Source organism: Anopheles stephensi, chromosome 2 (genome assembly GCF_013141755.1).
Source record: "Anopheles stephensi strain Indian chromosome 2, UCI_ANSTEP_V1.0, whole genome shotgun sequence".
NCBI classification, from domain to species: Eukaryota; Metazoa; Arthropoda; class Insecta; order Diptera; family Culicidae; genus Anopheles; species Anopheles stephensi.
Genome location: NC_050202.1, coordinates 55286682 through 55310800, shown reverse-complemented (window position 1 = coordinate 55310800; position 24119 = coordinate 55286682). Strand labels below are relative to the sequence as shown.

Genomic DNA, 24119 nt, shown 5'->3' with positions numbered 1-24119 from the left:
AAAACAACAAAAACCCTGGGGCAAAAGGATGTGGTGGGAGTTGCACGCTGGCTGCTGGAGCCTGTCTGTCACTCACTAAACATGAAGTTGCGCGCGCTGTGCGTTGAAATGAAGCATCATAGCTCATCGATGGATGGTAGTTGGTGCCCAACACTCTTCCCAGTGGCAATCAGTGGCAAATCTAGGCATCCTATAGAACCACGGTATTGGTTCGCAGGAATTAGGGACAAGGAGTATTTCACATCATCGCTTGCCGGCATGGAATGCGTTCGAGCTCCATCTCGCTTCTCGATTGAAACCACTGTTCATTTCAGCGCCCATTCAATAACTCTTCGGTTGCTAATTACAAGGATTAGTCATTCGGTTTTGTTGTTGTAGTTTTTGTAACAGTCAATACAAACACACACGATCGCGCGATTAGTAAAACATTACTGTTGGCTCTTGGGGAGGGGTTTTGTATTGGATACTGTTTTCCCTTGTTTTATCTCTACCATAACAGAAAAGCATTTCGTGCACTATACCAAAGGTATCGAGGGTATGGGTATGTTTTTTGGGTATTGTGGTTTGTTTAGAGGGTTTTTTTACAATAACTACAATTAACCAAAAAAATATATGTTACCCACTTGTGTGTGAACTTTGAAGATCAGAGTTAACATTGGAACGATCGGAGCTTCCACCAGGGAAATGAGTTTAAAGTTAGAAGAACTTATTTTTTACGGGTATAGCAAAAAAGAAAACGATAGTTAACAGATCGAACCTACTTTAGACGAATCAAACTCACAATAATTATTCGTAATTAATTTTTAATTTCAAAAGCCCGTTCAAACTCCTTCTGTATAGCTCATCGCGATATCGGCACTCACAACACAAAGCACAGTGCTTTCATGTGTTTTCTTCCGAAACGGGTACGCACTACGGTATCCGGTTGCGTAGAATAAATAATAGCAAAGAGCAACACAAAAACCTTACACCTATTAACCATACTACGATCGTTCGTGGTACACTTTGAGCGGGCAACACACACGGTTGGGTATAGAATTTGTGAAACATTGGGGTATAGAGGTGGTGGTTGTTGGTAGTGATGGTTGGCTTGGTAGGTGGTGACAGGTAGGACAGTAAGTTAGGACGCTAATGAACGTTCCTGAACGTTTGTGGGAGCTAACAAACTACAAGGACACGAGGACACTTACTTCCTGGAAATAGAGAGAAAATTCTACATTTAGAAATTTTCCTTCAAACCGCACACGCTGTTCACACTGCACACTGGGCGCAATTGAGGACGTTGGCGACTTGAGAAAACAAAGGGGTTTGGGGGTGGGGGCTAAGGGTTTAGGATTGGAAAATAGAAAATTGTAGTAGATTGTGCGTAAGGAAACAAAAAGAGGGGTGCGAACAAAAAGTGTAGAAATACTTGCAAAATAGTGCAACAACAGGCACTGCTATAGCGTCCAGATTGGGCGGAGCATGGAGAATGGTTGAATTTGATTTTAAGAAGAATTTATAGATTTTTTATAGTTTGCCTAGTGTACCGATTGGGTGTTGTATGTTGTGAGTAATTTAAATTGCTCTAATTTTTTTTCCTACCCTAAATGCGTTACGCTTGTTAATAAATTGTATTAGTTTAGAAGCGATCGTTGCATTTTTTTTAAAACAAGTTAGCATTCTATTCCATTCAGTTTTTTCCCCCAGTTTTTTAAACAGGCTGCACAACATTCATCTCTAACAATCTAATCTATGCAATGGTGAGTAAGTAAAGATATCCTTTCATAAATGCACTTATAAGAAAATGCGATCTTCGCCGAGAGCAAGATCTCTTAATGTTTCAATCTATTCACAACGGCACAGCGGTATTACGTAGGCAATAATGGAGCATATAATTTTTTATCATATATAAAGAGAGCGATAGAGAGATACATAAGTACATAAGACAGACAGTAGAAGTGAGCAAGAGAAGAGATAGAGAGAGAGATTTGACGACAACTGAACCTCAATGTGCCACGGGGTATTTTTGTAGTCAGCACCGATTTGCTTGAACTTACTGTTCTTCTCTGGTTTCCTCGACGACCTCCTCCTCCGAGCTAAAAGAGATGGATTGGGTGGTTGAGAAACGGGATTTGGATTAAATGAAAAATTAGAAGGAAAATTTTGATTTCATACGGTTTCGATGATCGCATTTAACCGTTGAGAATTTTGTTTTTTAAATTTTGTTTGTTTGTTTTTGAATTCCGAAAGCCGAAAGAGATAAGAAAGAGGGAGGGGGAATAATGAGAGCGAGAGAGAGAGAGAGATAGGGACCCCACTCTACTAACGCTTTTATAAAAGCCACCATTAGATTTGGAGCGATGATAGAAAAGATCCACTAGATTACCGTCCGGGGAAAAAAAAAGAAATCCGTGCCCAAAATGCTGTACGAAAAGTGGAGAAAAAGAAAAACAAAATAGCGCACCAGGAAGAAAAGAAAAACCTCAACGTCGACATGGAAGACTTGGAGAAAAAATAAAAATAAAAAACCCTTCTGCTGTTGATATAAAACACAAATACATTGCCTGGAGCTAAAACAACCCAACGATAAAAGAAAAACCTTAGAAAAAATTCAATACACTCGATTTAAAATAGCTTACGTTTAGAGGACAAAACGAAAGGGACAAAACATGATGTAGCAGCTGGTGAACAAGTTGTGTGTGTGTTTAACGATAAAGCTACGTGAAAATAAGAAAAAAAGGAACACAAAACTAACTGTGTAACATTGGGCCGAACAAAAAACCGAGAGAATTTCTAACAACGAACAAACAGCTTAACACTATACGTGAAACATAATGAAAGCATGAAGGGCATAATGGCAGCCGAAGTGTTCATCACCATTTTGGCTGACCATTGGAAACTTTATCAATAATCTAAAAACGAACCAGTAAAAAGGGAGTAAATGGAGAAAATGGCTAGGGATGTAGCGATAATACGAGAAAGAAAAATTAAACAGTACTCTAGGCTCTTGAATGGAAAAGGTGGAAAAGGCTTAAAAAGGCAAAAGAAGTAATATACAAAAGAGAGAGAAGATAAAGTAAATAGAAAAAAAAACTGGAAACGGTAGCACAAGAGATGAAAGAGATAAATATAACACAGCAATACAAAATGGAACAAAACTACTAAGTAAAGAAAGATGTATACGGAGGGGACAATAAAATTGTGGAAAAAAGATACAAACAAATAAAACCAGGTGAACAAAATAGAACAAAACGATCACAAAACGTGTAACAAGAAACGAGTAGAATAACGAGAAAAAGTAAAAGTGGAACGTATAACAACGGTGTGTGTGTGTATAGCAAACAAAAATAGCACAACAGACAAAAAAAAACACAACACGGTAAATTAACCAACGTAACTACGGATGGAATCGGTGGGAGGGAACTTTAAACGAGGGGGGCGGGGCTTGAGTTGGTGGAGGCAGTGGTGGTGGTGGTGGTGGCGAACGGTCAAACGAGCAGTAGTACTGTGCTTTTCGGTTTTCATGTTTTGTTCTTCTTCTTCTTCGTTTTACTTTTGTCTGGTTGTGCGATCGTGTATGGACAGTGTGGGGCGTTTGCCGAGTGTGTGCGTATACTTACGAATACTCTTCATCGTCAGACATGGTGGCAGGGGTACGCTAAGACCTGGTGTACGAGAGGGGGAAAGGTGGGAAAGAGAAAAAAGAGGGGGAAAAATGGAAGTGTTAGTCTAGTTATGAAGAAAAAATTGTAAAAATAAATTTAAAAAAAAGAAAACCTCGAACAATCCATCATGAATGAAGAGCATAACATTTGTTTGCAGGGGGAAAATCTTGCTCGGAATGGGAAACAAACAGGTTTCCGCCACAAAAAAAAAATCCCGTACCCGTACGGGTACGCAAACCTTCGTGGAAATGTTCTAAAAATAGCCGAATCTATTTCGGCCCATGGCCTGGGACTCCCATAGACCCCGTTATAGAGAGTGAAAACGACCCAGAAAATGGTTGAAGCAATGGCAAGAACCTTCTCCTAAACCATTAAAAAAATCAGTTTTTCCAGCAAAAAATCACACTCAAATCGTCACCAACTAGTCGTGAGTGATACAAAAAAAAGGGAGGAAAATCTTTAAAAAACATCTTCCCGACGTAACATCGGAGAGAAGGAAACTGTGCCAACTATTACAAAATGTCGCCCACGTACCGAAGACCCCATTTGGCGAGCCGTGGGAGAAAAATAAATCAGTCAGTAGAAAAATATAAAAAAAAAAAAAGAACGGCAACAGGCAGCCGTCGTCGCAAGCGCAAAAGTCTATTTATAAGCATCTGCTGCTCGTTGCGCCCACGAGAAGGTAGTGGTCTTCTTCGCGTTGGTTTTGTTGTTGCGAAGTGTGTGTGTGTGTGTGTGTTTTTTTTACCAAATCGCTAAATCTCGCTTATCCTAGACATCGCGCAACGCACCTCGATTTGCGCAACCCGCAGGCGCAAAAACGATCGATCTCTATTTCGGGAGATGTATGGCAGGCGCTTTGGTTCGGCCCGCTGTACGCTTTGCATGCATGTTTTTCTTCCCCCCCAAGGCTAACCATATCTGGTTCGATCGTAACCGGCTGCCGAAACAACAAGGCAGGCTGTGGAATCGTGCGTTGGAATTGTTGGTTTATGTACTGTCATGTGTTGCTTGGTTGGATCTTTTGGAACATGAATGTTTATGCTAAATTTGAACAGAAGTTATGATCGTTTTGTCAAATTCTATCTCACGATCTGGTTGCAGAATAATGCATCAAAAACACTCAGATTTATTTTAAAAGAATTAAATTATAAAAATACCCATCAAGTCCAGATTATGTTAATAATATTGATCTTCCTAGTCGGATGTAACAGAAGATCGGACGAGATCGGCCATTCAACGTGTCCCTTTCTATGACAGTGATCGATAGGACATATTTATGCAATTATAATGCAACTTGAAGCATCTCATATTTATTCCATTTCTTTTGCTAGTTCACTGAACCGACTAAACCCTGTATAGCAGTCTGCAGAGCAACCGACAAATATGCTCTCCAGAGATCAACCCGTTGCAAGTGATCGCTGATCTGCCATGAAAAAAAAACCCCCCGAGGGTCCGCGATTGCGCACAGCTCGTACGATCTTAGCCAGTCATATTCTGCACACATACACGTACACACATAGCACAAGCACACACGGAAAGAAAAGCCCAGGGACCCAGGCTGGTGTAAATATAGCTCCAAAGCAATAGCTCATTTCACCAATCCGAGGCACCAATCCTGCTATATCCTGTACGCTCTTCATAGCACACCCTAGGCATAACTGGTAACGCACTCATCACTTTCATCCTTATCAGTCCTTTTCCTTATAAAAAAACATCATTATGTAACGGTGTTTCCTTTTTTTCCTTTTCACACACAAGCACACGTACGGACACAAGCGCACAAGCAAGATCACTGTATTCAATTTGCACAACAGGCTGGAGAAGTGAATTGCAGCGCTACGATCGGCAACAGGAGAAAGCTTCTCGATCTTCGGACGACCGCTTTGGGCACTAGTTCTTTGCAGCGCTCTTAACGCAGGCTTACAACGACGAGGACGTGTAACCTTTACCGACATTCCTAGAATCCCTTTCGTTCAGGCCGTGCTGTGTACTTCAACAAAACGGTTCAATTTGTCGATGTTTTCCTGCATCTTGGACAACCAGAACTGAGGTCTCTTATGCCGAAAAACCAAAACCAAAAACGAAAAAAAGGATGTTGAACAACACTTACTGCTTCTACAAGAAAATGAATGTACGCACTGATCCGGCGGCCGTCGTCGAACTCAGTGTCACTGCAAGCGATGACTGAATCAAGCAGCACCCGGGACCGTTGGATCCGGCCTAGAAATGATCACCCGAACCGGCCACGATCAGGGGTGCGCGAACTTGCTTCGTTTTTTAACTTCAGCATTCCTTCTCACTCTGACCGCAAGCAGTACAGGCCTGCCTTTGTCGGTGTAGATGTGTGCCTCCCCCCTCCCCCCAGCGAAAGATTGCACATCGTTTGCCCATTCGGTTTCGGGGCGGGGTGTGTTCTATTTTCAGTTGCGAACACGAGCACGAATTTTCCTAGCCGTCGGTGTGCTGGCTTGCTTGCTTGCTTGCTTGGCAGGCGCAGATAGATTTACCGTTTTTCTCTTCTTTTTCTCTTGCATTTCTCAGCTGTGTCTGGGTGGGTTTGTGAGGGCTAAATGTGTGCGAGTGCGTGTGTGTGTGTGTGCGCTGAAAGGTGGAAAGAATAGAGAGCGTGGGCTAATCTGCGCAGTGCGGTTGAATGGTCGTTGATTATTTCTTTTTCCCCCCAGCCTATACAGTCCTCGCAGGACACACGCAAAACCTTTCGAGCTTGCACACAACGAGCTCTGGAACGTGAGGATTACAGTAAGCGAGAAAAAAAGTGCGTATGTACAAGTCTTAAATCGATGTGCGTGATCGCATGCATTGCTCACACATATTATCAGTTAGAAAAGGAATCTTATACGATTTCCTCCCATGAGTATCAACATATCTCATCATTAAAATTTCAACTATTCTTTCCTCCTTCTGCACCGTCGATCCTATCCGATTGCTCAATGCAGTATGAAAGGGTTCACACTCCCAACCACCTCCCAGAAGAAGGGTGTGTGGGTTTTTTGAGCATCGAAATCGAACGCTTACGATGCACCAAACTCGGTGACAGCATCTCGAACGCACTCGCCTACCGTGCATTCCGCAACGAATCGTTTCGAGCTTAGCGAACGCGACGATCCGAAGAGTGCTTTTGTTCGGTTGTGTTGAGCAATCCGCACCGGACGTTACACCACCGGACTGTTATGTGTAGGGTTTTTGGACGAGTATCGCATGAATAATAGTGTATCCGAATATGATTAGAGCTGTCACAGGGCAAATTCGCACGCCAAGTTGGTTATATTGCCAAAGGTAACGTTGGCTTCTGGCAGTAAATGATACCCCGATGGTAAGGCTGGGGTTGGGAGTTGTTGGACCAGATAGAGGATATAGATGAAGATGTTAATCATATGGTTTTGAATGTTTAGTATTATACATCACTTAGGAATAATGATGATCCTCGTTAAGATGATCCTTATTTGTATGAGGTACCAGGCGTCTCCATTAACGTTTCAAGTTCCATTTTTTTTATTTTTGAAATAAAAAAACTATTTAGTTAATTTCTAAAACACAAAAAAACTTAAAATTTTACACAGATGATTTTTTCTTGATTATTAACATTTTCTCGTTAAGTATTATGTACCTGAAATGATCATCAAGACGCTTCAATAATGATGGAGACGCCCAGTCATTTGTACAAATGCCACACTAATTTTCTCATCCAAAGCGTAGAATCTTTCTCTACCAAACCGGTTGATTGATTCCGCGATGAGCATCTTAAGTATCTTCAAATCGGTGCCTGCAATCCACCGTGAATGATGGAATGGTGTCCACCGGCCAGCTCAAATGTGGCATGTCACCGCTAACGCCGGCTCAGTTGGTGCACAAAATTTCACGCTCCACCAGGACTACGTCATATCGTGACAGATAAATATAATTTCTTAATTTCGACCCACGGACCCACGCACGCTCGGCTGTGAGTTTGCTGCGTGCACAACGGCGCAGCGCTTCATCCCATTCAGGTAAGCAGCAGCGGTTGCACGGGGTGATTCTTTTTGTTCTACCCGCATTGTTGTTGCTTGCTTGCTTGCTGTGCACCGGTCTCGGCCCCGGCCAAACTGGGCACTAACTGGGTCGGGAGCCAATTTTTAAAGGCTCGTTTTGCTGCCCCAATGGTGGAGGGACGGCGGTATCGAACAACCCCCCCCTTTTGGGGCACGATCGTGCTGTTATTTATAACGGTTAGAGCTCGCCACTGCACGGCGCAGGTCGTGTGCGAGTGTGTGTTAGCAAACGCGCGCAACGTTGATGGTAGTGCGATCAGCGCATTAAGCACAACCGCCTCGCCGATTCAAACGAACCGTAAGCAGCTCCGTCAGGTGGTTAATCATTCACACAGAGGGGTTGAACAAAAAAAAGGGTAACGGCCATTTTTCAAGCTCAATGAAGCATTATGATTATCCCGGTGAGACGAGAAGGAAGGCAGCGGCACTAGGCCCCGGTCGGTCCGTTGCAGGGACAAAATGGTACAAAAAGGTCAGGATGCAAATGGTACCGAAATTTGTAAGGAAAATTAAATGTATCCACAGTTAACCGTTCGACCGCTGCACTGCTACTGAACGGTTTGTGCACCCCAGCAGAAGATGTCTTTTGTTTTAGGGGGTAAGATCGCGCGATCGACACAAGACAAAAGCAGTGGCCCGTTTGCCGTACTTGCAGCAGCTTACATTCCCGCTTTAAATTACCCATTTGTTTGGCTGCGGATGCTATTTATGCGACCTATTTTTAGGTTTTTTCATGTGTGGTTTAGTTATTACACCCACCGGTTGTTGTTTTTTTTTCTTCAGCGGCTGCTACGATTCCTTACACGCAGGTTGGCCGCACGACAGATCACACGCAGAAATGGGGCCAGACCGGAGGCCCCATCGAAACGTTCGGCGTTTCAGCTCGGTGTGGGGTCAGAGTGTGGGTAGGGTTTGGGAACTGGTTTGATCCGTTTGTCAAATTTGCCAATTGACGCTGCAGAAGAAAAGGATGATGATCTATCGCATGAGAATAGATTTAAAAACCCACGTTCACAGTACATAAAATGATAATAAATAATAAAATATCTTAAAATAGGACATCGAATGGGAATTTCGCGTGAAATATTACATTATCTTAGGGCCATTCATATTTGTTTAAACTTTGTCTTGTAATTGTATCCGATCGTGGACAGTTAGCTGTGAAGCGATCAGCAAAGGTAGTAATAAAAAAGTAAGCGTATTCGATGAGATCAAATTGCTTATTAAACAATAATAAATATATATACAATATAGCATTAAAAATAGTGAGTAAAATTATTCTAATAAATATAATCATTGCTTGTGGTAGTATATTCAATACTAGTTTTGATAGATAATATACCTAAAAATGTAAACAACGGTCATCTTCATAAGATACAATTTCTGTTTTCCTATATGTAAATAACATTTTGCTATAAACTAATTTCTCACTGCGTTTTTGTGTTGGATCACTGTTTAAAGAATTTCCTTGAATTACAAAAACAATATTTACTCGAACCCTCAACCCGACCATTTCTAGATTTTTCCAGACATCTACGCAAACATCTCGGCGTGCCACGTTCGTGCACAACCGTGCGCTGCGAAGCGTTGATAAACGAGTTTCACACGCACGCAGCAAATACGTACAATACGATAGTTGCCGATGTACGGCGATCCTGTGGTCAGAACGAACAAAAAAAAAAAAACATTCCTCCAACCAACAGTGGGCACTGGTCACTACCCACACGCACGATTCAAATCCAACGAAAGAGATATTCTCCTGCTTGAACGAAACGCTCGCCAAGCCGTTGGAGTTGTGTGTAGTCTAAATGAATGCTTATTTTTCACATTTTCTTCGCTATTTACACCCATCCCGGACCGGACCCGGCTCCCGTCCATTGTGAAGAGCTCACTGGTGTGTTATGTTGGGCAAAAAAAAAAACGAACAAAAAACGCACAAATCATTGAAAAGATATGAATAAACTGTGAACGGAAAAAACACGGTCGCGGGTAGTGTGATCGTTTGTACACACAGTTGTGTGACTCCATGCAGTTGACAAACTTGAATAAGAAGGTCAGCGTTTTGTACGGGGAGAGGCTGAAACCGCCACATGAAACGGAGTTTATTTTTAGCGGCATACACCACAGTGCCAGAAACACGATCCATAACATAAATGGCCGCAAAGACAATACGGAGTTCGGTTTAGCCGTTCGATTAACGATGACATCACGGCCCACCAGGCGTCTCCATTTGGGCGATTTTAGGAAAATGAGGTGTTTTTCCTCTTTTTTGCTGAGGAAAGTAATATACTTTTGCGAGTAAAACCAGCAACAATACTTTAGGAACAGATTCATTATGGTGGGCAATATTTCATGATGATCATACTATAACTGAGTTTTGCTCAGGATCAATAATCGAGGATCGCACAATCGTGCTTATGTTATCCGTATAATGCAATACAATACAATGCATTTAATGTTTCGATAAAAAATCCCACAGAGACCATTAATTTTATCGTTCCGCATCCACCTACCATTGTTCTCCCACTTCGCACGATCTACATGGATCGCGATGCAATGGCTGTTGCCGTGGTTTAGCAGATGCAAAGCTGGCAGGTAAGACATGAAACTCACCGGGATCGTTTGCTGTAGTTGAAATAACATTTTTCTATTTTTCGTTCAGTGTGCCTAAGCCTGTGTATGTCTGCGTGTCTCTATGGTTTTTGACCACCTTCCTCAACCATCGTTTCTTCCGCTGCAAAACGAACAGCAAATTCGGTGCGGTTTATTTTCGTACATCACAGGCACACTCCCCGGTGCCCTCTTTCGCCCCCTTTTTTTTGCTACGCCCCGTTCGGCTGTGCATAATACATACACATAAGGCGTCACACACACACACGCGCACACACACCCACATTCGAATCACGCACCGGCCATATTCCATTGCGATCGATGCGATCGTGTGGTCGCGTGTGTATTATTTAATTCGATAAATATAGAACCGTGCACGAATGCGGTACACGGTTAGTCACCGTGCAGGAATGAAGCGAAGCAAACATGGCACGGCACGCCTGCGCCAGATAGGGAACTGTGCGCAGACGAGTCTTTTTTTTTTGTGGCATGTGGATTGAAAGGGGGGCTGAAGGTGAAGTGAAGGAAGGGCTGGGAAGGAAGCAATTTCGATGCGATTTGCCCGTAACAAACCACCCTACGGATACGCAACATACCGTCACCGATCGCCGATCGAGATGATCTACCAACACACACACGCGCAGAGGAAACTTTGTTCGACTCCATGGGCCTGAGATGTTTCAATTCTCCCGTGGGAAGGATATATAAAAAAAAAGAAAAGGTAAATAATGGACCTCACCGAGGCGAGGGTTAACTGTCGGGTGTGTGTGTGTGTGTGTGTTTACATTTTGGAGAAGAAGGTTAGAGATTTCGAAACTTGTAGAATTGCGATCGACGAATCGAGGGACGACGGATGGGGGAGAAGGATGAGAGTGGGGACGGCAATAAACGCAGGTGTTTGCTAGGCCAAAGGAAATCTTCACAAAACAGGAGGTCTAACGATTCATGGATATAAAACTGGTGATGCTAGTAGTTGACAATGAAATCACATTGTTACAGTACATTCTGGAATATTTTGTGAGGATGTATAAATTCTTCCAAAGGTATGCAGTGTTGAGGCCCATTACTATCTCACTACAGCCCCAATTTAACGATTGCCCTCATGCAGCTATACCGACACGTATCCTCAAACAAACACCTCAACGTAAAACCTTGCAAATTTAGCAAATTTGTTGAAATCTGAATGTGATCTAATTATACGCCCGGCCAAAGCAGTTTACCCTCTCTCTCTCTCCACCCCCCCCCCCCCCCTCTCTCTGTCTCTATATATTACAGATCGTTTGTAAGAAACGATCGTGGCTCGCTCGTGTAAGGCGAGTTGCAACGTCTCGGCGATCATAAATTCTTTAGAACTTTCCATGCATCCCATCCCTTTTGCTTCTCGTGCCCCAGGGGACTTCTTGGGGGAGTTTAATTTTTGCAGGCCTTAAAATTGGTTCTCCTTCGTGTTCACCGTGGCCTACTCTGGGCGGGAAGCAGGTGCGAACGATGTTGAAAGTATCTATTGCCCAGGAGGTCACACGAGGGTGTGTGATTAATATTTCGATACGTTGCGTGCAAAACTTTTGAGCACGTTGATCACCAACACATGAACATTGGCTGCTAGTTGGCCTTATTTAAACATGGTTTATGAAGCAATTCAATAGGATCAGTGTATTAAAAAAATCTAACGATCAAACTAGGATCAAATAAAGTTTATCGATGCCTGTTTTAGCTGACCGTTATGCTCTATTTCGAGTTGCGTAATTTTTATTGAACGAGCGATCTTTTCTATATTGGGGACTTTGTTTGGGACTACAATCTCGAAAGGGTTTGGTTGGCCATTTCTGATGTTGATTCTAGACGTAGCTGGAGACTCAGTTGTGCACACGGGGAACCGATTTTGCATCTTTTTGCCATACAAGCCACACAATGAAATTTTTATTTCTTTGCGTACTTCAAATACAACTGATTTCAACTGTTTTTGACATAATTTCATTCCTTATTTTAATTAATAAACAACCTTTACTTGTTGAATAGCCATGTTCATGTGTATTTTCTGCCAAACATTTTTTTCCCCCAACGTAAAGGAATGCGTCTCAACAGATTCAGACTCCCAGTCCTCACTGATCCTCCGTGCCTTCCTCCATGTAGCACGTACGGCACAGCTGTGCACAATGTGCGCCACAGGTGAACTTGCCGCAACTGTGGCACACAATGCGTGTGGTTTTGTTCCGTGCCCTGCTGCACAAATAGCACCGACCTCGCACGTCTCGTCGATTCTCCAACACCGGTACGGTTTCATACTCCTCCCGACTAACCCCTAGAAACATAGCGATGCGCTGTTTCAGTGTTCGTGGTAGCGTTTTCTGATCCAACCGCTTCCGTGCCTGGGGCCGCAGCAGCTCCAGTGCCATATTGACCAGAAAATCCCGACGGCTGATTTTTTCCTCCTGCGGATGGTTTAGCTGATAGATGCACCAGGCATTGATGGCGCACAGGTTCATCAGGTTGAAAAACATAGCCATTGGCCACCGGCGAGTGCATCGCGACGCATCGTAAATAGCGCACATTTGCTGAATCGTACCGATGGTAGTTTTGGTCTGACTGTAAAGCTCCACCAGCTGGAGGAGTTGGGCGTGCTTTTGATTTTCGTCCGGCTCTCCACTCTCTTCCGGATCGGCCTCCGTGAAGGAGGACATTAGCAGCATCACATCCTTCCGTCGTGTGATGTACGACACTAGCGTGACCGTATCGTGGTATGCGGCCAGTATGCTATGCTCCGAACGTCCTCTGTTCGAGACGTACGCTTTTGGAATGTCTTGGTACGATTTCTTCACCTCCCCGATGACCATCGTGCGGCTCGCGTACAGTTTCTTTATAAGCTCCGGGGACGTAAACGAGGGTCCCATGATGACCGTTTTCTGCTTGCCCTGGATTGGTTCCGTCAGTCGCATCGCAACATCGACCGGTGCGTAGCTTAAATTGTACGGATTTTGGTTGTCCGGTACGCAAACTTCCAGATTGCTTATGTAGGAAGTCTCACAGTCCGCCAGCAGGTGAAACTTGAATCCCGCCCTGCCCGGGACATTCGTGAGAAACTGTCGGAAATCACATTTCCCGTTGAATTTTACCGTTTGCTCATCCAGCATCAGAAAGCGACCGGGGCGGACGTACTTCTGGCAATTGCTCACAATCCGCTCGTAGATCTCTCTGATCGGCGCCAGCTTATCGCCTTCCGTTTCGTCCAGCGCTGCAGCAGGATCGTCGAAGCGCACGTTTCGCACGAGAAAGTGGTACCGAATCAAGGTCATGGTGAGATAGACCGCTTCCAAACCGGTGCCCATCTTACTGTCGAACAGATACTCCACATTTTCCCGCCCGTCACGCACCGTACCAGCGATAAACAGCACACCCAGCAGGGCTCGAATTTCCGTTTCGTCCGTTAAGTTTGCATCACGCTCACGGCTGTAGTTGGGCTGTTCCGCCTTGATCTGCTCGTTGGTGTACTCCGTTATCATGGCGATTACGTCGGCATCGAGAAACAGTGACAAGCACTCGGCACAACTTTTCGCCGATTTGGCCAAACCAATCGGAACGGAACGAGGATGGGCCAGCTTGCGACCCATCGTGCCGGTACGTTCGGGGGGTTTGATGGACCATACGGAATTCTGTAACGCATCCAGCGCATCATCGATGCTTGCAAAATTGGTCGCGCATCGGTTTTCCTCTCCGGTTGCCGAACTGGCACCTTCGGCATCGTTCTGATCATCGAAAGAATTCACATATTCTTCGATGTACTCGATATCCTCGTAGATAACGTCTTCTTCCTTCATCTGGAACTCTTCTACCTCTTCGGAGAGCCACTGCGCATCCAATGGTTGTGCCATTTGGGAACTGTAAGCAAGGAAACGATTGATGAGATCAGGGTATCGCGGCTCACGATTTTTCGAGAATCAAAAAGCAATAACTACCACTTTTTCGTTGTCGGTGATTTTAAATTTTCCTCAAAAGATTCGCGCGCTCACACGCACGAACGTAAACAAGATTTCTCGGCAATCGCAAGGTCGCTTTGGCGACAGACGTCATCCGTTCGAGGCGTTCTATTTTCAGGCGTAAATTACAGTTCCGCTGTAGTTCCTTTCGATTGATTTGAGCGTGTAGATAAAACCGCATCTAACAAGGCACGTTCAAAACACTTTTATTCACATAATTTACACAGATTTGCACGATTTTTCCTTGAATTCGTTCACCGCCGATGCGCACCCACTCGTCATACAAGTGCTCGAATCCGCATGCAACGTCCTAATTTTGTGTCACAAGCCCGCCGCCCACTCGTCATACAAGTGCTCGAATCCGCATGCAACGTCCTAATTTTGTGTCACAAGCCCGCCGGCCATACAAAATTGAGGACGTTTTTATATGGGCTGAGGACATTATGAGGACGTTCGGATTCGGGCTTATGGGGTGGTGTGCGTGAGCGTTTGCGCTCCAGCGGTATACATGTGTGTGTGATCACGCTGTTTGTATGTATTGTGATATGTGTTTTCTTTCGCCTTGCCACTATTTGCTTCACAAACAAAACAGCTCTTTTTTTAAACCATTTATTAAAAGAGGCTTTGGCCCTCAGAGACCTCATCCGCCTCTTTAAACACTCCGATAGTATCCGATGCCGGCTCCGAAACACATCCGGAAGCTTCCTACGCCGGCTCCGAAAGAGAGCCAAAGACTTTCATTGCACTACGTTTTTCCCACAAATTTTTAACACAATTGATTAATGCGACGGTCCCTCCGATACAGGAGCGATCTCGACGTGACGCGGATGTTTTGGCTGGCAAACTTGCTTTGCCTAAACACAATTCTAATCCATAACAGCAACTGCGGCCAATGGTTTGTTTACGTGCCGGCACCGTACCTGTCAAGTCTACACCGACGCGACAATACATACCAATACCGCGCGTTTACACGGTCGAGCAGTGGCATACACAGGCATACACATCGACACAGGCTGTGGAAGAATTGACAGAGCAGCACAGACGATCATTGCCATACTGGCAAAGAGGGATAGCAATATGGAATGTTGCACACGAGCACAAAATTGGGTACAAAGCTGAGGACCTTGAGCGGAAACCGCTCGACAGGACCAGTGGGCGGCCATACAAAATTGAGGACGTTTTTATATGGGCTGAGGACATTATGAGGACGTTCGGATTCGGGCTTATGGGGTGGTGTGCGTGAGCGTTTGCGCTCCAGCGGTATACATGTGTGTGTGATCACGCTGTTTGTATGTATTGTGATATGTGTTTTCTTTCGCCTTGCCACTATTTGCTTCACAAACAAAACAGCTCTTTTTAAAATCATTTATTAAAAGAGGCTTTGGCCCTCAGAGACCTCATCCGCCTCTTTAAACACTCCGATAGTATCCAATGCCGGCTCCGAAACACATCCGGAAGCTTCCTACGCCGGCTCCGAAAGAGAGCCAAAGGCTTTCATTGCACTACGTTTTTCCCGCAAATTTTTAACACAATTGATTAATGCGACGGTCCCTCCGATACAGGAGCGATCTCGACGTGACGCGGATGTTTTGGCTGGCAAATTTGCTTTGCCTAAACACAATTCTAATCCATAACAGCAACTGCGGCCAATGGTTTGTTTCCGTGCCGGCACCGTACCTGTCAAGTCTACACCGACGCGACAATACATACCAATACCGCGCGTTTACACGGTCGAGCAGTGGCATACACACGTATACACATCGACACAGGCTGTGGAAAAATTGACAGAGCAGCACAGACGATCATTGCCGTACTGGCAAAGAGGGATAGCAATATGGAATGTTGCACACGAGCACAAAATTGGGTACAAAGCTGAGGACGTTGTGCGGAAACTGCTCGACAGGACCAGTGGGCAGTGCGTTGTAAATGACAGCGGCAGTTGTTGTGTGGTGTAATGCGTGCGAGTGTGTGGTGTAACGTAATGTCAAAACCCCCGTCAAACGTCAAGAGCACGTTGAGCGGCTTTGTTGTTTGTAAATACCTGCACTGCGTTGCTCGCGCCGGTACAATGAAGGAACGAATTTTAACAAATAATGAAAAATCTTTTGTTCAAAAGGCTATTCTTGAGTCGATCGTGAGTACCGAAGGTTCCTGTCACACTGCCCGCACAGTCGTTTGATTGAACCATTGCTTCCTTTGCAGCGCATCGATGGCCGAACGTTGGAGGAGTTCCGCAAGCTGCGGATATGCTTCGGCGCCGAATGGGGTTTGGTGCACGTAATACTGGGCGAAACGCGCGTTCTCGCCCGGGTCACCTGTGACGTGGTGGAACCGAAAGCGACCCGCCCTAACGAAGGTATGCTTTTCGTGAACGTCGAGCTGGGACCGATGGCAGCACCTCACTTCGATGGCGGCCGTCAGTCGGACGAGTGTGTACAATTGAATCGCATCCTGGAGCGTGCATTGAAAGATTCGGGCTGTGTCGATCTGGAATCGCTTTGCTTAGTGTCGGAAGAAAAGGTATGGACCCTGCGAGTGGACGTCACCGTGCTGAACCATGAAGGCAACGCAATCGATTGCTGCGCGATAGCCGCTCTGACCGCTTTGGCACATTTCAAGCGACCGGACATAACGGTCGACGGTGAGAACGTGATCGTCCACACGATGGAGGAGAAGGAACCGATCAAGGTGACACTTTTCCACTACCCCATTTGTGTCAGCTATGCCATCTTCAATCAGGGCAAAATAGCGGTAGCGGATCCCACCTACCTGGAGGAACGTGTGGCTGAAGCGAAAATGGTTTTCGGCATCAACTCGTACGGTGAGCTGTGCGGGTTGCATCTCGGCGGCACCACGCTCACCAGCTCCGATCTGCTTTTGCGCACCTCGATGAAGGCTAGCAAACGGGCCCGGTTGGTGGTGGAAAAGATTAAAGCTGCCATCCAGAAGGACAGTGTCGGTCGCGAGAAGGGTGTGCCGGTCGGTTTTGCCGAGAGCATCGAACGTAACGAGGCAACGGTACACGCGCAGGATAGAATGCAGGTGCGATTGAAACGGTTCAAGCTGAAAATCGATGGACAAGAACGGAACGATTCCGACGGAGAAGTAGAATCGGAACCGGAAGATGCGATGGAGGAAGCAGTCGATGAAAGCAAAGAGCAGGACGAACCGATGGCTGTGGACGACGCGGTTGTGGAGGTCGGTGAAAGTTCGGCCGTTCTAATACCGACCCCAAAGGACACTAACAACCAATGGTTAACGGAAGAGGAACTAATGCAGGTAAAGAAGCGGACGCAGAAGAAGAAACGCATGAAGAAAAGTTTGCTTTCCCAATCGAAGGAACCGGTGGTTGTAGTGGGCGACAGTAGCGAGGAGGAAACGGTAACGCTTACTTCAGCAGAAATATAAATAAATTTGGCTTTTCAAACAAATAATTAGGTATTTTATGCGTTGAATTACGATTATTGTACGAAAGAATGGGAAATCGATAAACTTTTTAGGCCGGTTTTCTAAGTTAAAAAACGGTAGCGCAGCCAAAAGTACGCAGCCAACATTTGACAGCTAGCTGGCCCGGCGTATCGTAGTGTGCGTGAAACCGCGAATTTAATTTGCCCCATCAAAACAAATCAAAACCACGGCAAATGTAGATAAGATAGATTTCTAAACAAGATCATCTTTAGCGTTGTTTATTGGACGTTATCAGTGCGCGCCACATAAAGCAACATAAACCAAATAACCACAAATTAGATCAAACTGTGGTTTAGCGCGAGTGGTAGTACGATCAGCTGTGTAATGATAAGCTGCAACTGTTATCTGACCAACCAAAAACATGTAAATCCCAAGTCCAGATGATCGGTGGTGGCTTTACGGCCAAGCGTAGTAGCGTTCTTGAGATAGGAGGGGATTAAAGCATCATCCAGCTCACTCACCATAAGGAAACACAACTGCACCGTGCGTGTTTGGCCTTGTGCGCGAGCTCGGTTTTATAAAGGAGTATATCATGCGAAAATGGTTATCGCACTCAGTTACCAACACCAGGCAAGTCTGAGAAGGTCGTCCGATTTGTGAGGATCGTATGCGTACTTCATAAGGTTCTTGGGTGCTCTGTAGTGCAGTCGATTGTCGGTGATCAGTTGAGCGTTGGAGCGGCAAGGGCGAGATAGTGCCGAAAAAGTGGTTCCACACCATTTCGATTGATTGCTCTCAATTGATGTGATCTTGACCGCTGTGATACGACGGTGGACATTGGTTTGTGTGTAGTGTGTAGCGCGAGTCACCCAGCTCGAACGCCATGTCATCCGCCACAGTAACCCTGACGGAAACGGATAAGAGGCTGACCCAGTTTCGGAACTGCCGCGTACTACGCAACCATCGACTGGTGCAGGACGATGTTTGGGTGCGTGGTGGCAAGATCATCGATCCGGAGAAGGTGTTTTTCGACGAAAAGCGTCGAGCGGATGTGCAAATCGATTGCCACGGATCTATCGTTGCGCCCGGGTTTATCGATCTGCAGATCAATGGTAATGAAAAATCAGCCAACAGGTTGGTCGAAAAAAAAACATGAATCAATGATGTTCTTTTCAGGTGGATACGGTGTCGACTTTTCGTTCGATGTTGAAACCGTCGAGGAGGGTGTGCTGAAGGTGGCCAAAGGACTTTTGGCTCACGGCGTTACTTCGTTCTGTCCAACCCTGGTTACCTCGCCACCGGAGACGTACCATTCCGTTTTGCCTCGAATTCCTAGGACGGCTGGTGGACGACATGGAGCCACCGTGCTGGGGTGCCACGTTGAGGGACCGTTCATCAATACCAACAAGAAGGGAGCCCATCCACCAGAGTGCATTAAAGAGTTTGACCAGGTAACGTACAGGAAGAAACGCTACGACGATGTGCGAGGCGACCCTACACGTTTCCATTGTTCCGTTTGAAGGGTATCGCGACGGTGCGTGAGGTTTACGGTTCGATGGACAACGTGCAGATAATAACGCTCGCACCGGAGAAGGTCGGTGCCTCGGAAGTGATACAGGAACTGAGCAACAATGGCATCACGGTTTCGGTGGGTCACTCGATGGCCAATCTGAGCGATGGAGAGATTGCGGTTCGCCATGGTGCAAGGCTCATCACACACCTGTTCAACGCAATGCTACCGGTAGGACATGAAAAACAACGAGTGTTTGTTTGAATTTTTAACCGTTTTTATTTCGTTTTCTATCTCCACAGTTCCATCATCGTGATCCCGGCCTGGTTGGGTTGCTGACAACAGACAACATTCCGCACGATGCGCTCGTGTACTTTGGCATTATTTCGGACGGAGTGCATACGCATCCGGCCGCTTTGCGTATTGCGTACAAAACACATCCGAACGGATTGATCCTGGTGACGGATGCCATATCGGCCATGGGGCTAGCCGAAGGACGACATCGCATCGGACAGATGGAGATGGAAATTCGTGCGGGCCGAGCGTATGTGGCCGGAACCAACACACTGTGCGGTAGTATTGCACCGATGGATGAGTGTATTCGATTCTTCAAGAAGGCTTCCAGTACGTACAGGACGGCACACGGTTTGTAGCTTCACGCGCGCATAACTCATACGTGCTTATCTTTCGTAGATTGCTCAATCGAATACGCTTTGGAGGCCGCATCCCTTCATCCGGCCCGTTGTTTGGGTATAGAGAAGCGCAAAGGAACGCTGGATTACGGTGCGGATGCGGATTTCGTACTGCTGGATGATCAACTGAACGTGCAATCGACATGGATTGCGGGAGAGTGTGTGTACCAAGGAAAGGACATTGTATCAAATGCTTTGTAGTAAAAACAAGTGCCAGTCTTAAATAAAATCAAATGCATATTTTACAACAATTTAAAATTGCTTCTATTCCATGAATGAGTTAATTTCGCAATTATCTTGCACACAACCGGCACCGGAAAACCAAAGCTTGAATGCATTGTGATTGTAGCATACCAAGGTGTATATATGTTTCTTCACGTACGCAGCCAACCAGTCACCAGTTGACGCATCCGTCAAATTTGACAACCGGCCAAACAAACCAAAGCATGATGAAAATAAAATTCTTTCCTTTTTCCGCCACCATCTAATCGAACAACACCAAAACGTTCGGGGAAGCATTTAAGTTTTGAGGAAAATACACGCTCGCTGCTCGTAATTCGGTCGGGTATCATCTTCAGCCATGGCACCATCGCGCAAGAACAAAGTAGTAAAGGAAGAGGTGCAGGTTTCGCTTGGACCACAGATCCGCGACGGTGAGATCGTGTTCGGCGTGGCACACATCTACGCCAGCTTCAACGACACCTTCGTGCATGTGACGGATCTGTCCGGGAAGGAAACCATCTCCCGGGTGACCGGTGGCATGAAGGTAAAGGCGGATCGTGACGAAGCTTCACCGTACGCCGCTATGTTGGCCGCCCAGGATGTGGCCGAAAAGTGCAAATCGCTCGGCATTACGGCGCTGCACATCAAGCTCCGTGCGACCGGTGGTAACCGTACGAAGACACCCGGACCGGGTGCCCAGTCGGCCCTGCGCGCGCTGGCCCGTTCGTCGATGAAGATCGGTCGCATCGAGGATGTGACGCCGATTCCTTCCGATTCTACCCGCCGCAAGGGTGGTCGTCGTGGTCGTCGTTTGTAAGAAGTCGCATCCTTTTTGCACTGTGTGGTGGTTATTCGCTGGTCCGTCGGATCCCCTGATGAACGGTTGGCTGTACTGCGTTAAAGCAAAAGCATAATAAACGGCAAATCAACCACATACACAAATCGGGTTTGTTCGGAGTGTTATTGTGTCGTAAATGTATCACATTAAACAGTAGTTTTTATGAAAGGAGGTTGCGAAATGTTCGCAAGCCGATTTATTTCCCTTTTTCTCGTATAGCAAGTTCACGTTTGAACCGATTCCTGACTGTTCTCCAGGCTGCTGTTAATCTGCGACGATGTATCCAGCAAGTCGTCCTCCTCGTCCTGCCCATCCATATCGTAAATGCGCACATTTTTCAGCGATTCCGACAGCAAAGCAATCACGTTGCGCTTGCCCGAGACGGCAATTTTATGACCATCGCCACTCTCGAGCAACTTGAGCGAACTTTCGTCGATGAGCGTGTACACATTGATCGCCGGACAGCCCGCTGCATCCTCCGTCACCGTTTGCATGTATCCTCGCGTCTCCATCGACGCTAAAAACTCCCTAACGGCACCAAGGTTCAGCTGCAGCAAGTAGCAATTCGTTGTCCGTTCGTCGTTCGGCACTTGAGCGCGTAATAGCAGCGACAGTGTGTCCTCGTCGTAGAAGTCCACGTGTTGGAAGGTGAGCGTACCGAGCGCATCGAACCGCTGATCAAAGTACGGTTTCTCTTCGAAGTGTAGCCGCACCGCTTTAAGGCCCCCGTCATCGAAACACTCCGCTAACAGCAGACTGCGGTTCGATTGCACGATTGCCAGCAGTGTTAGGTGATCGCGCGGATGGCATACGAATGCAAACGAACGTACATTCGACCCGTTCGCCGCTTGAACCGTGAGCAGGTTCTTCTGCTTAAAGTCCGTTCCAACCACCTTTCCCGGTTGCTCGAACAGCTGGTCAATGTTCTTCTTCAGCAGCTTCTGCTGCTGCAGCAGGGACATATTTTCGTGGTGCGGATATATAGCGTCACACTTGCGCAAACATTCGTTTTGCTCTAGCAGCTGCTTCCATCCGTTCTCATCATCCTTTGCCATGGGGCGGATCAGTGGTTTATCCTCGAGGTACTGACCAACCCGTTCGAGGTTGAACTTCCGGCGAGTTTCCATCCGACCTTCCTCGGCGGTGGTGCTTTGTGCGGCCGTATCGAAGTTGCTCAAAAACTGTGCCAAATAGTGAATCTCCCGCTGCGTGATGGTGGGATGATTTTCCTGCAACGTTTCGTCCATTACGCGCACGATAACGACGTACAGCCAGCGGAAGAATATTTTAAAGTCTCGCTTCGACGCATCGATCGTTTGCTGCAGCTCGTGTGCTTTGATTTGCAGCGCTCCACAGCTTCGTACCACTTCCGTAGCGGTGGCCGAATCGCGCATTAGCGTACCGTAGTAGAACCGATTCCGGAGCATTCCATCGAGCGTGTTCAGATGGTAGAACATGGCGTGGATGGCGGTGTAGAGCGGTTTCACTACGAGTCGCTGAATGGTGACGTAGCTTAGCTCGATGCTGTAGCCCAGCTTGCGGAGCCCTTTCTCGGTGAGATCTCGCAGCAGGAACTGTTCTAGCGAAGGGGAAGCAGTACCGAACATGAGCAGTTCAAGGAAGTCGGCCGATATCGACCCATCCGGTTGGTCTTTGGCGTAGTTTGTGAGCTTGTTGTCCATCTCGAGCAGTACCGTTTCCCATGCTTCAACGATACAATCGATCGTTTCGTTCATGTACGACATTGTGTTGAGTATTTGGGCGTGCTTCAGCGCGAGGTTAAGCATCGCGGGAGCATTTTTGTACAGTACATCGTTCTCCAGCACGATCACGCTAAGCGTTTCATCTTGCTCTATTCCCACAATCAGCTGCTTAAAGTCGTGGCTCATCTTTGTTTCGCGAATGCGTGCCGAAGATGGGGCAGAAAGACCGAGTGCGCCAAACACATCGATACTTCCACAGGCGAGCATACCGAGAGCGGACAGATGCACCTGACCGGTTGTCGTGCCGATCAGAAGAATGCTCAAGATGTGTTTGGTGCAGTAACTGCTTCTGTTTGGATTTAGAGGCTTTGCCGAGGAGGACAGGGAGCTGAGTACGGGCAGCTCTGGCAGATACTTTGTGTGGCTCGTCTAGAAGCGATTCATTTATCCATCAGAGACCATCGAGTGACTGACTGACCCGGCAGAGTATACTTACCACCGCATTGTAGCTAACGTCGTCGGCATCAATTTCATCCGTGTTCTCTGTCCAGCACAGGCACGTAATGTCCGTCTGAACGGAGAAGCTATGAATTTCTTCCTTCGTTTCCAGATCGATTAGTAGCACAGTTCCATTGCTGTAGCCTGCAACGAGCCGGTAAATGTAATCATTTTCGAAGCGGCATTTCGCGAAACACCGCTTACCTATTGCGATGAACTTTTCGCACGGTCGCCACGCGATGCCGCGCACCTTTAGCCCTTCTTCCGGTGGGCTCAGTTGCCACACCTTTTGCCACTTTAGCCGATGCAGCAACACTTCACCCTTTTCGGTGCCGAACGCTAGCAAATCCATCTCTTGGCTCCATTTCAAAATTTCCACCTTGCTGCCAACGTTCTTGTTGCAGGTTTGCTTCATGAGGTTGCGGTTCGCGCCGTACTGGTTTGCCATGGTGACCTGTATTGATGTGATTAGAGCTCTGTTTTGTGTAAGCCTTCTTTCCTACAACGACTGGAATCCCTGGAACAGCTGGAGGCTAGACGACCGGCAACTGTAGAGTAGGGATAAATTGCTGACATTAGAGTATAATTGCCATATTTTTTATGCTTAGAACATACTACTGAAAGACTACAACAAACCGGTGTTCTTATTTAGTGGACAATTTCAGCATAAAACCGTTTTATACAATGTAAAACAAAAAAGCTTAGCTCAATATTGTGTTGACATGAATTGTTTGTTTACAACGAGGTTGTTGCAGCCGCTATCAAGGTTATTAGAAATGTAGTAAAAACAATCCTTTCTTTCTTTTCGTTTTGTGCAAATGAAACTGACACGAATACCTCCTCGAAAACTTACAAGTGCAGTAAAAACTTTAGTTTTACCAAACAACGCTATTTTCAAACCATTTTTGCACAACTTCGGCACCTCTGCCATCAGCCAAACGTCAAACCGGTCTTCGGTGGTTGCG

General features: G+C 46.2%; 6 protein-coding genes across 15 annotated transcripts in view; 3 read left to right on the top strand and 3 right to left on the bottom strand.

Annotated features, from left to right (window-relative positions):
* The window catches only part of LOC118502874 (troponin T, skeletal muscle), an 11272-nt gene extending 5357 nt beyond the window's left edge, over positions 1-5915 (bottom strand). For 2 of the 8 annotated variants that reach the window (XM_036035584.1, XM_036035587.1), the window contains exons 1-3: positions 5761-5912; positions 3603-3647; positions 2040-2078 (exon numbers count right to left, since the gene is read on the bottom strand). In XM_036035584.1, the coding sequence (XP_035891477.1) occupies positions 2040-2078; positions 3603-3625 (62 nt within the window). In that variant the 5' untranslated portion in view covers positions 3626-3647; positions 5761-5912. Of the gene's footprint in view, positions 1-2035; positions 2079-3602; positions 3648-5760 lie in introns of all 8 variants that reach the window. The other 6 variants (XM_036035583.1, XM_036035586.1, XM_036035588.1 and 3 more) reach the window with 5 other exon arrangements.
* A 6083-nt stretch (positions 5916-11998) lies between these two features.
* LOC118502854 lies at positions 11999-14601 on the bottom strand. Its single transcript, XM_036035559.1, has 2 exons — positions 14263-14601; positions 11999-14185 (listed from the first exon to the last, which is right to left on the bottom strand). The coding sequence occupies exon 2, from the start codon at positions 14176-14178 to the stop codon at positions 12412-12414; it is 1767 nt and encodes a 588-aa protein (XP_035891452.1). The 5' UTR covers positions 14179-14185; positions 14263-14601; the 3' UTR covers positions 11999-12411.
* Positions 14602-16266: 1665 nt separating this feature from the next.
* On the top strand, positions 16267-17717 carry LOC118502864 (exosome complex component rrp45). The gene is made up of 2 exons (XM_036035572.1): positions 16267-16417; positions 16486-17717. The coding sequence occupies exons 1-2, from the start codon at positions 16352-16354 to the stop codon at positions 17689-17691; spliced, it is 1272 nt and encodes a 423-aa protein (XP_035891465.1). The 5' UTR covers positions 16267-16351; the 3' UTR covers positions 17692-17717.
* A 176-nt stretch (positions 17718-17893) lies between these two features.
* Positions 17894-20151, top strand: LOC118502871 (N-acetylglucosamine-6-phosphate deacetylase). The gene is made up of 5 exons (XM_036035579.1): positions 17894-18803; positions 18868-19142; positions 19214-19432; positions 19504-19825; positions 19895-20151. The coding sequence occupies exons 1-5, from the start codon at positions 18575-18577 to the stop codon at positions 20092-20094; spliced, it is 1245 nt and encodes a 414-aa protein (XP_035891472.1). The 5' UTR covers positions 17894-18574; the 3' UTR covers positions 20095-20151.
* A 168-nt stretch (positions 20152-20319) lies between these two features.
* On the top strand, positions 20320-21057 carry LOC118502896 (40S ribosomal protein S14a). The gene has a single exon (XM_036035617.1). The coding sequence runs from the start codon at positions 20474-20476 to the stop codon at positions 20930-20932; it is 459 nt and encodes a 152-aa protein (XP_035891510.1). The 5' UTR covers positions 20320-20473; the 3' UTR covers positions 20933-21057.
* Positions 21058-21110: 53 nt separating this feature from the next.
* LOC118502846 (anaphase-promoting complex subunit 4) lies at positions 21111-24116 on the bottom strand. 3 transcript variants are annotated; one of them, XM_036035544.1, is made up of 4 exons: positions 24008-24116; positions 23359-23702; positions 23153-23298; positions 21111-23085 (listed from the first exon to the last, which is right to left on the bottom strand). In XM_036035544.1, the coding sequence occupies exons 2-4, from the start codon at positions 23600-23602 to the stop codon at positions 21178-21180; spliced, it is 2298 nt and encodes a 765-aa protein (XP_035891437.1). In that variant the 5' UTR covers positions 23603-23702; positions 24008-24116; the 3' UTR covers positions 21111-21177. The 3 variants fall into 3 exon arrangements, with proteins under 3 accessions (XP_035891437.1, XP_035891435.1, XP_035891436.1); XM_036035542.1 differs by lacking the exon at positions 24008-24116 and adding an exon at positions 23770-23952; XM_036035543.1 differs by lacking the exon at positions 24008-24116 and adding an exon at positions 23791-23952.
* Between the last annotated feature and the right edge of the window lie 3 nt (positions 24117-24119).

Bases quoted from the DNA above. Each gene is read 5' to 3' on its own strand.
- LOC118502854 (XM_036035559.1), bottom strand. From the start codon at position 14,178: ATGGCACAACCATTGGATGCGCAGTGGCTCTCCGAAGAGGTAGAAGAG.
- LOC118502864 (XM_036035572.1), top strand. From the start codon at position 16,352: ATGAAGGAACGAATTTTAACAAATAATGAAAAATCTTTTGTTCAAAAG. The intron at 16,418-16,485 runs GTGAGTACCGAA...CTTCCTTTGCAG, and splicing joins AGGCTATTCTTGAGTCGATC to CGCATCGATGGCCGAACGTT.
- LOC118502871 (XM_036035579.1), top strand. From the start codon at position 18,575: ATGTCATCCGCCACAGTAACCCTGACGGAAACGGATAAGAGGCTGACC. The intron at 19,143-19,213 runs GTAACGTACAGG...TTCCGTTTGAAG, and splicing joins GCATTAAAGAGTTTGACCAG to GGTATCGCGACGGTGCGTGA. The intron at 19,826-19,894 runs GTACGTACAGGA...TATCTTTCGTAG, and splicing joins ATTCTTCAAGAAGGCTTCCA to ATTGCTCAATCGAATACGCT.
- LOC118502896 (XM_036035617.1), top strand. From the start codon at position 20,474: ATGGCACCATCGCGCAAGAACAAAGTAGTAAAGGAAGAGGTGCAGGTT.
- LOC118502846 (XM_036035544.1), bottom strand. From the start codon at position 23,602: ATGGCAAACCAGTACGGCGCGAACCGCAACCTCATGAAGCAAACCTGC. The intron at 23,299-23,358 runs GTAAGCGGTGTT...GGCTCGTTGCAG, and splicing joins CGAAAAGTTCATCGCAATAG to GCTACAGCAATGGAACTGTG. The intron at 23,086-23,152 runs GTAAGTATACTC...AATCGCTTCTAG, and splicing joins ACGTTAGCTACAATGCGGTG to ACGAGCCACACAAAGTATCT.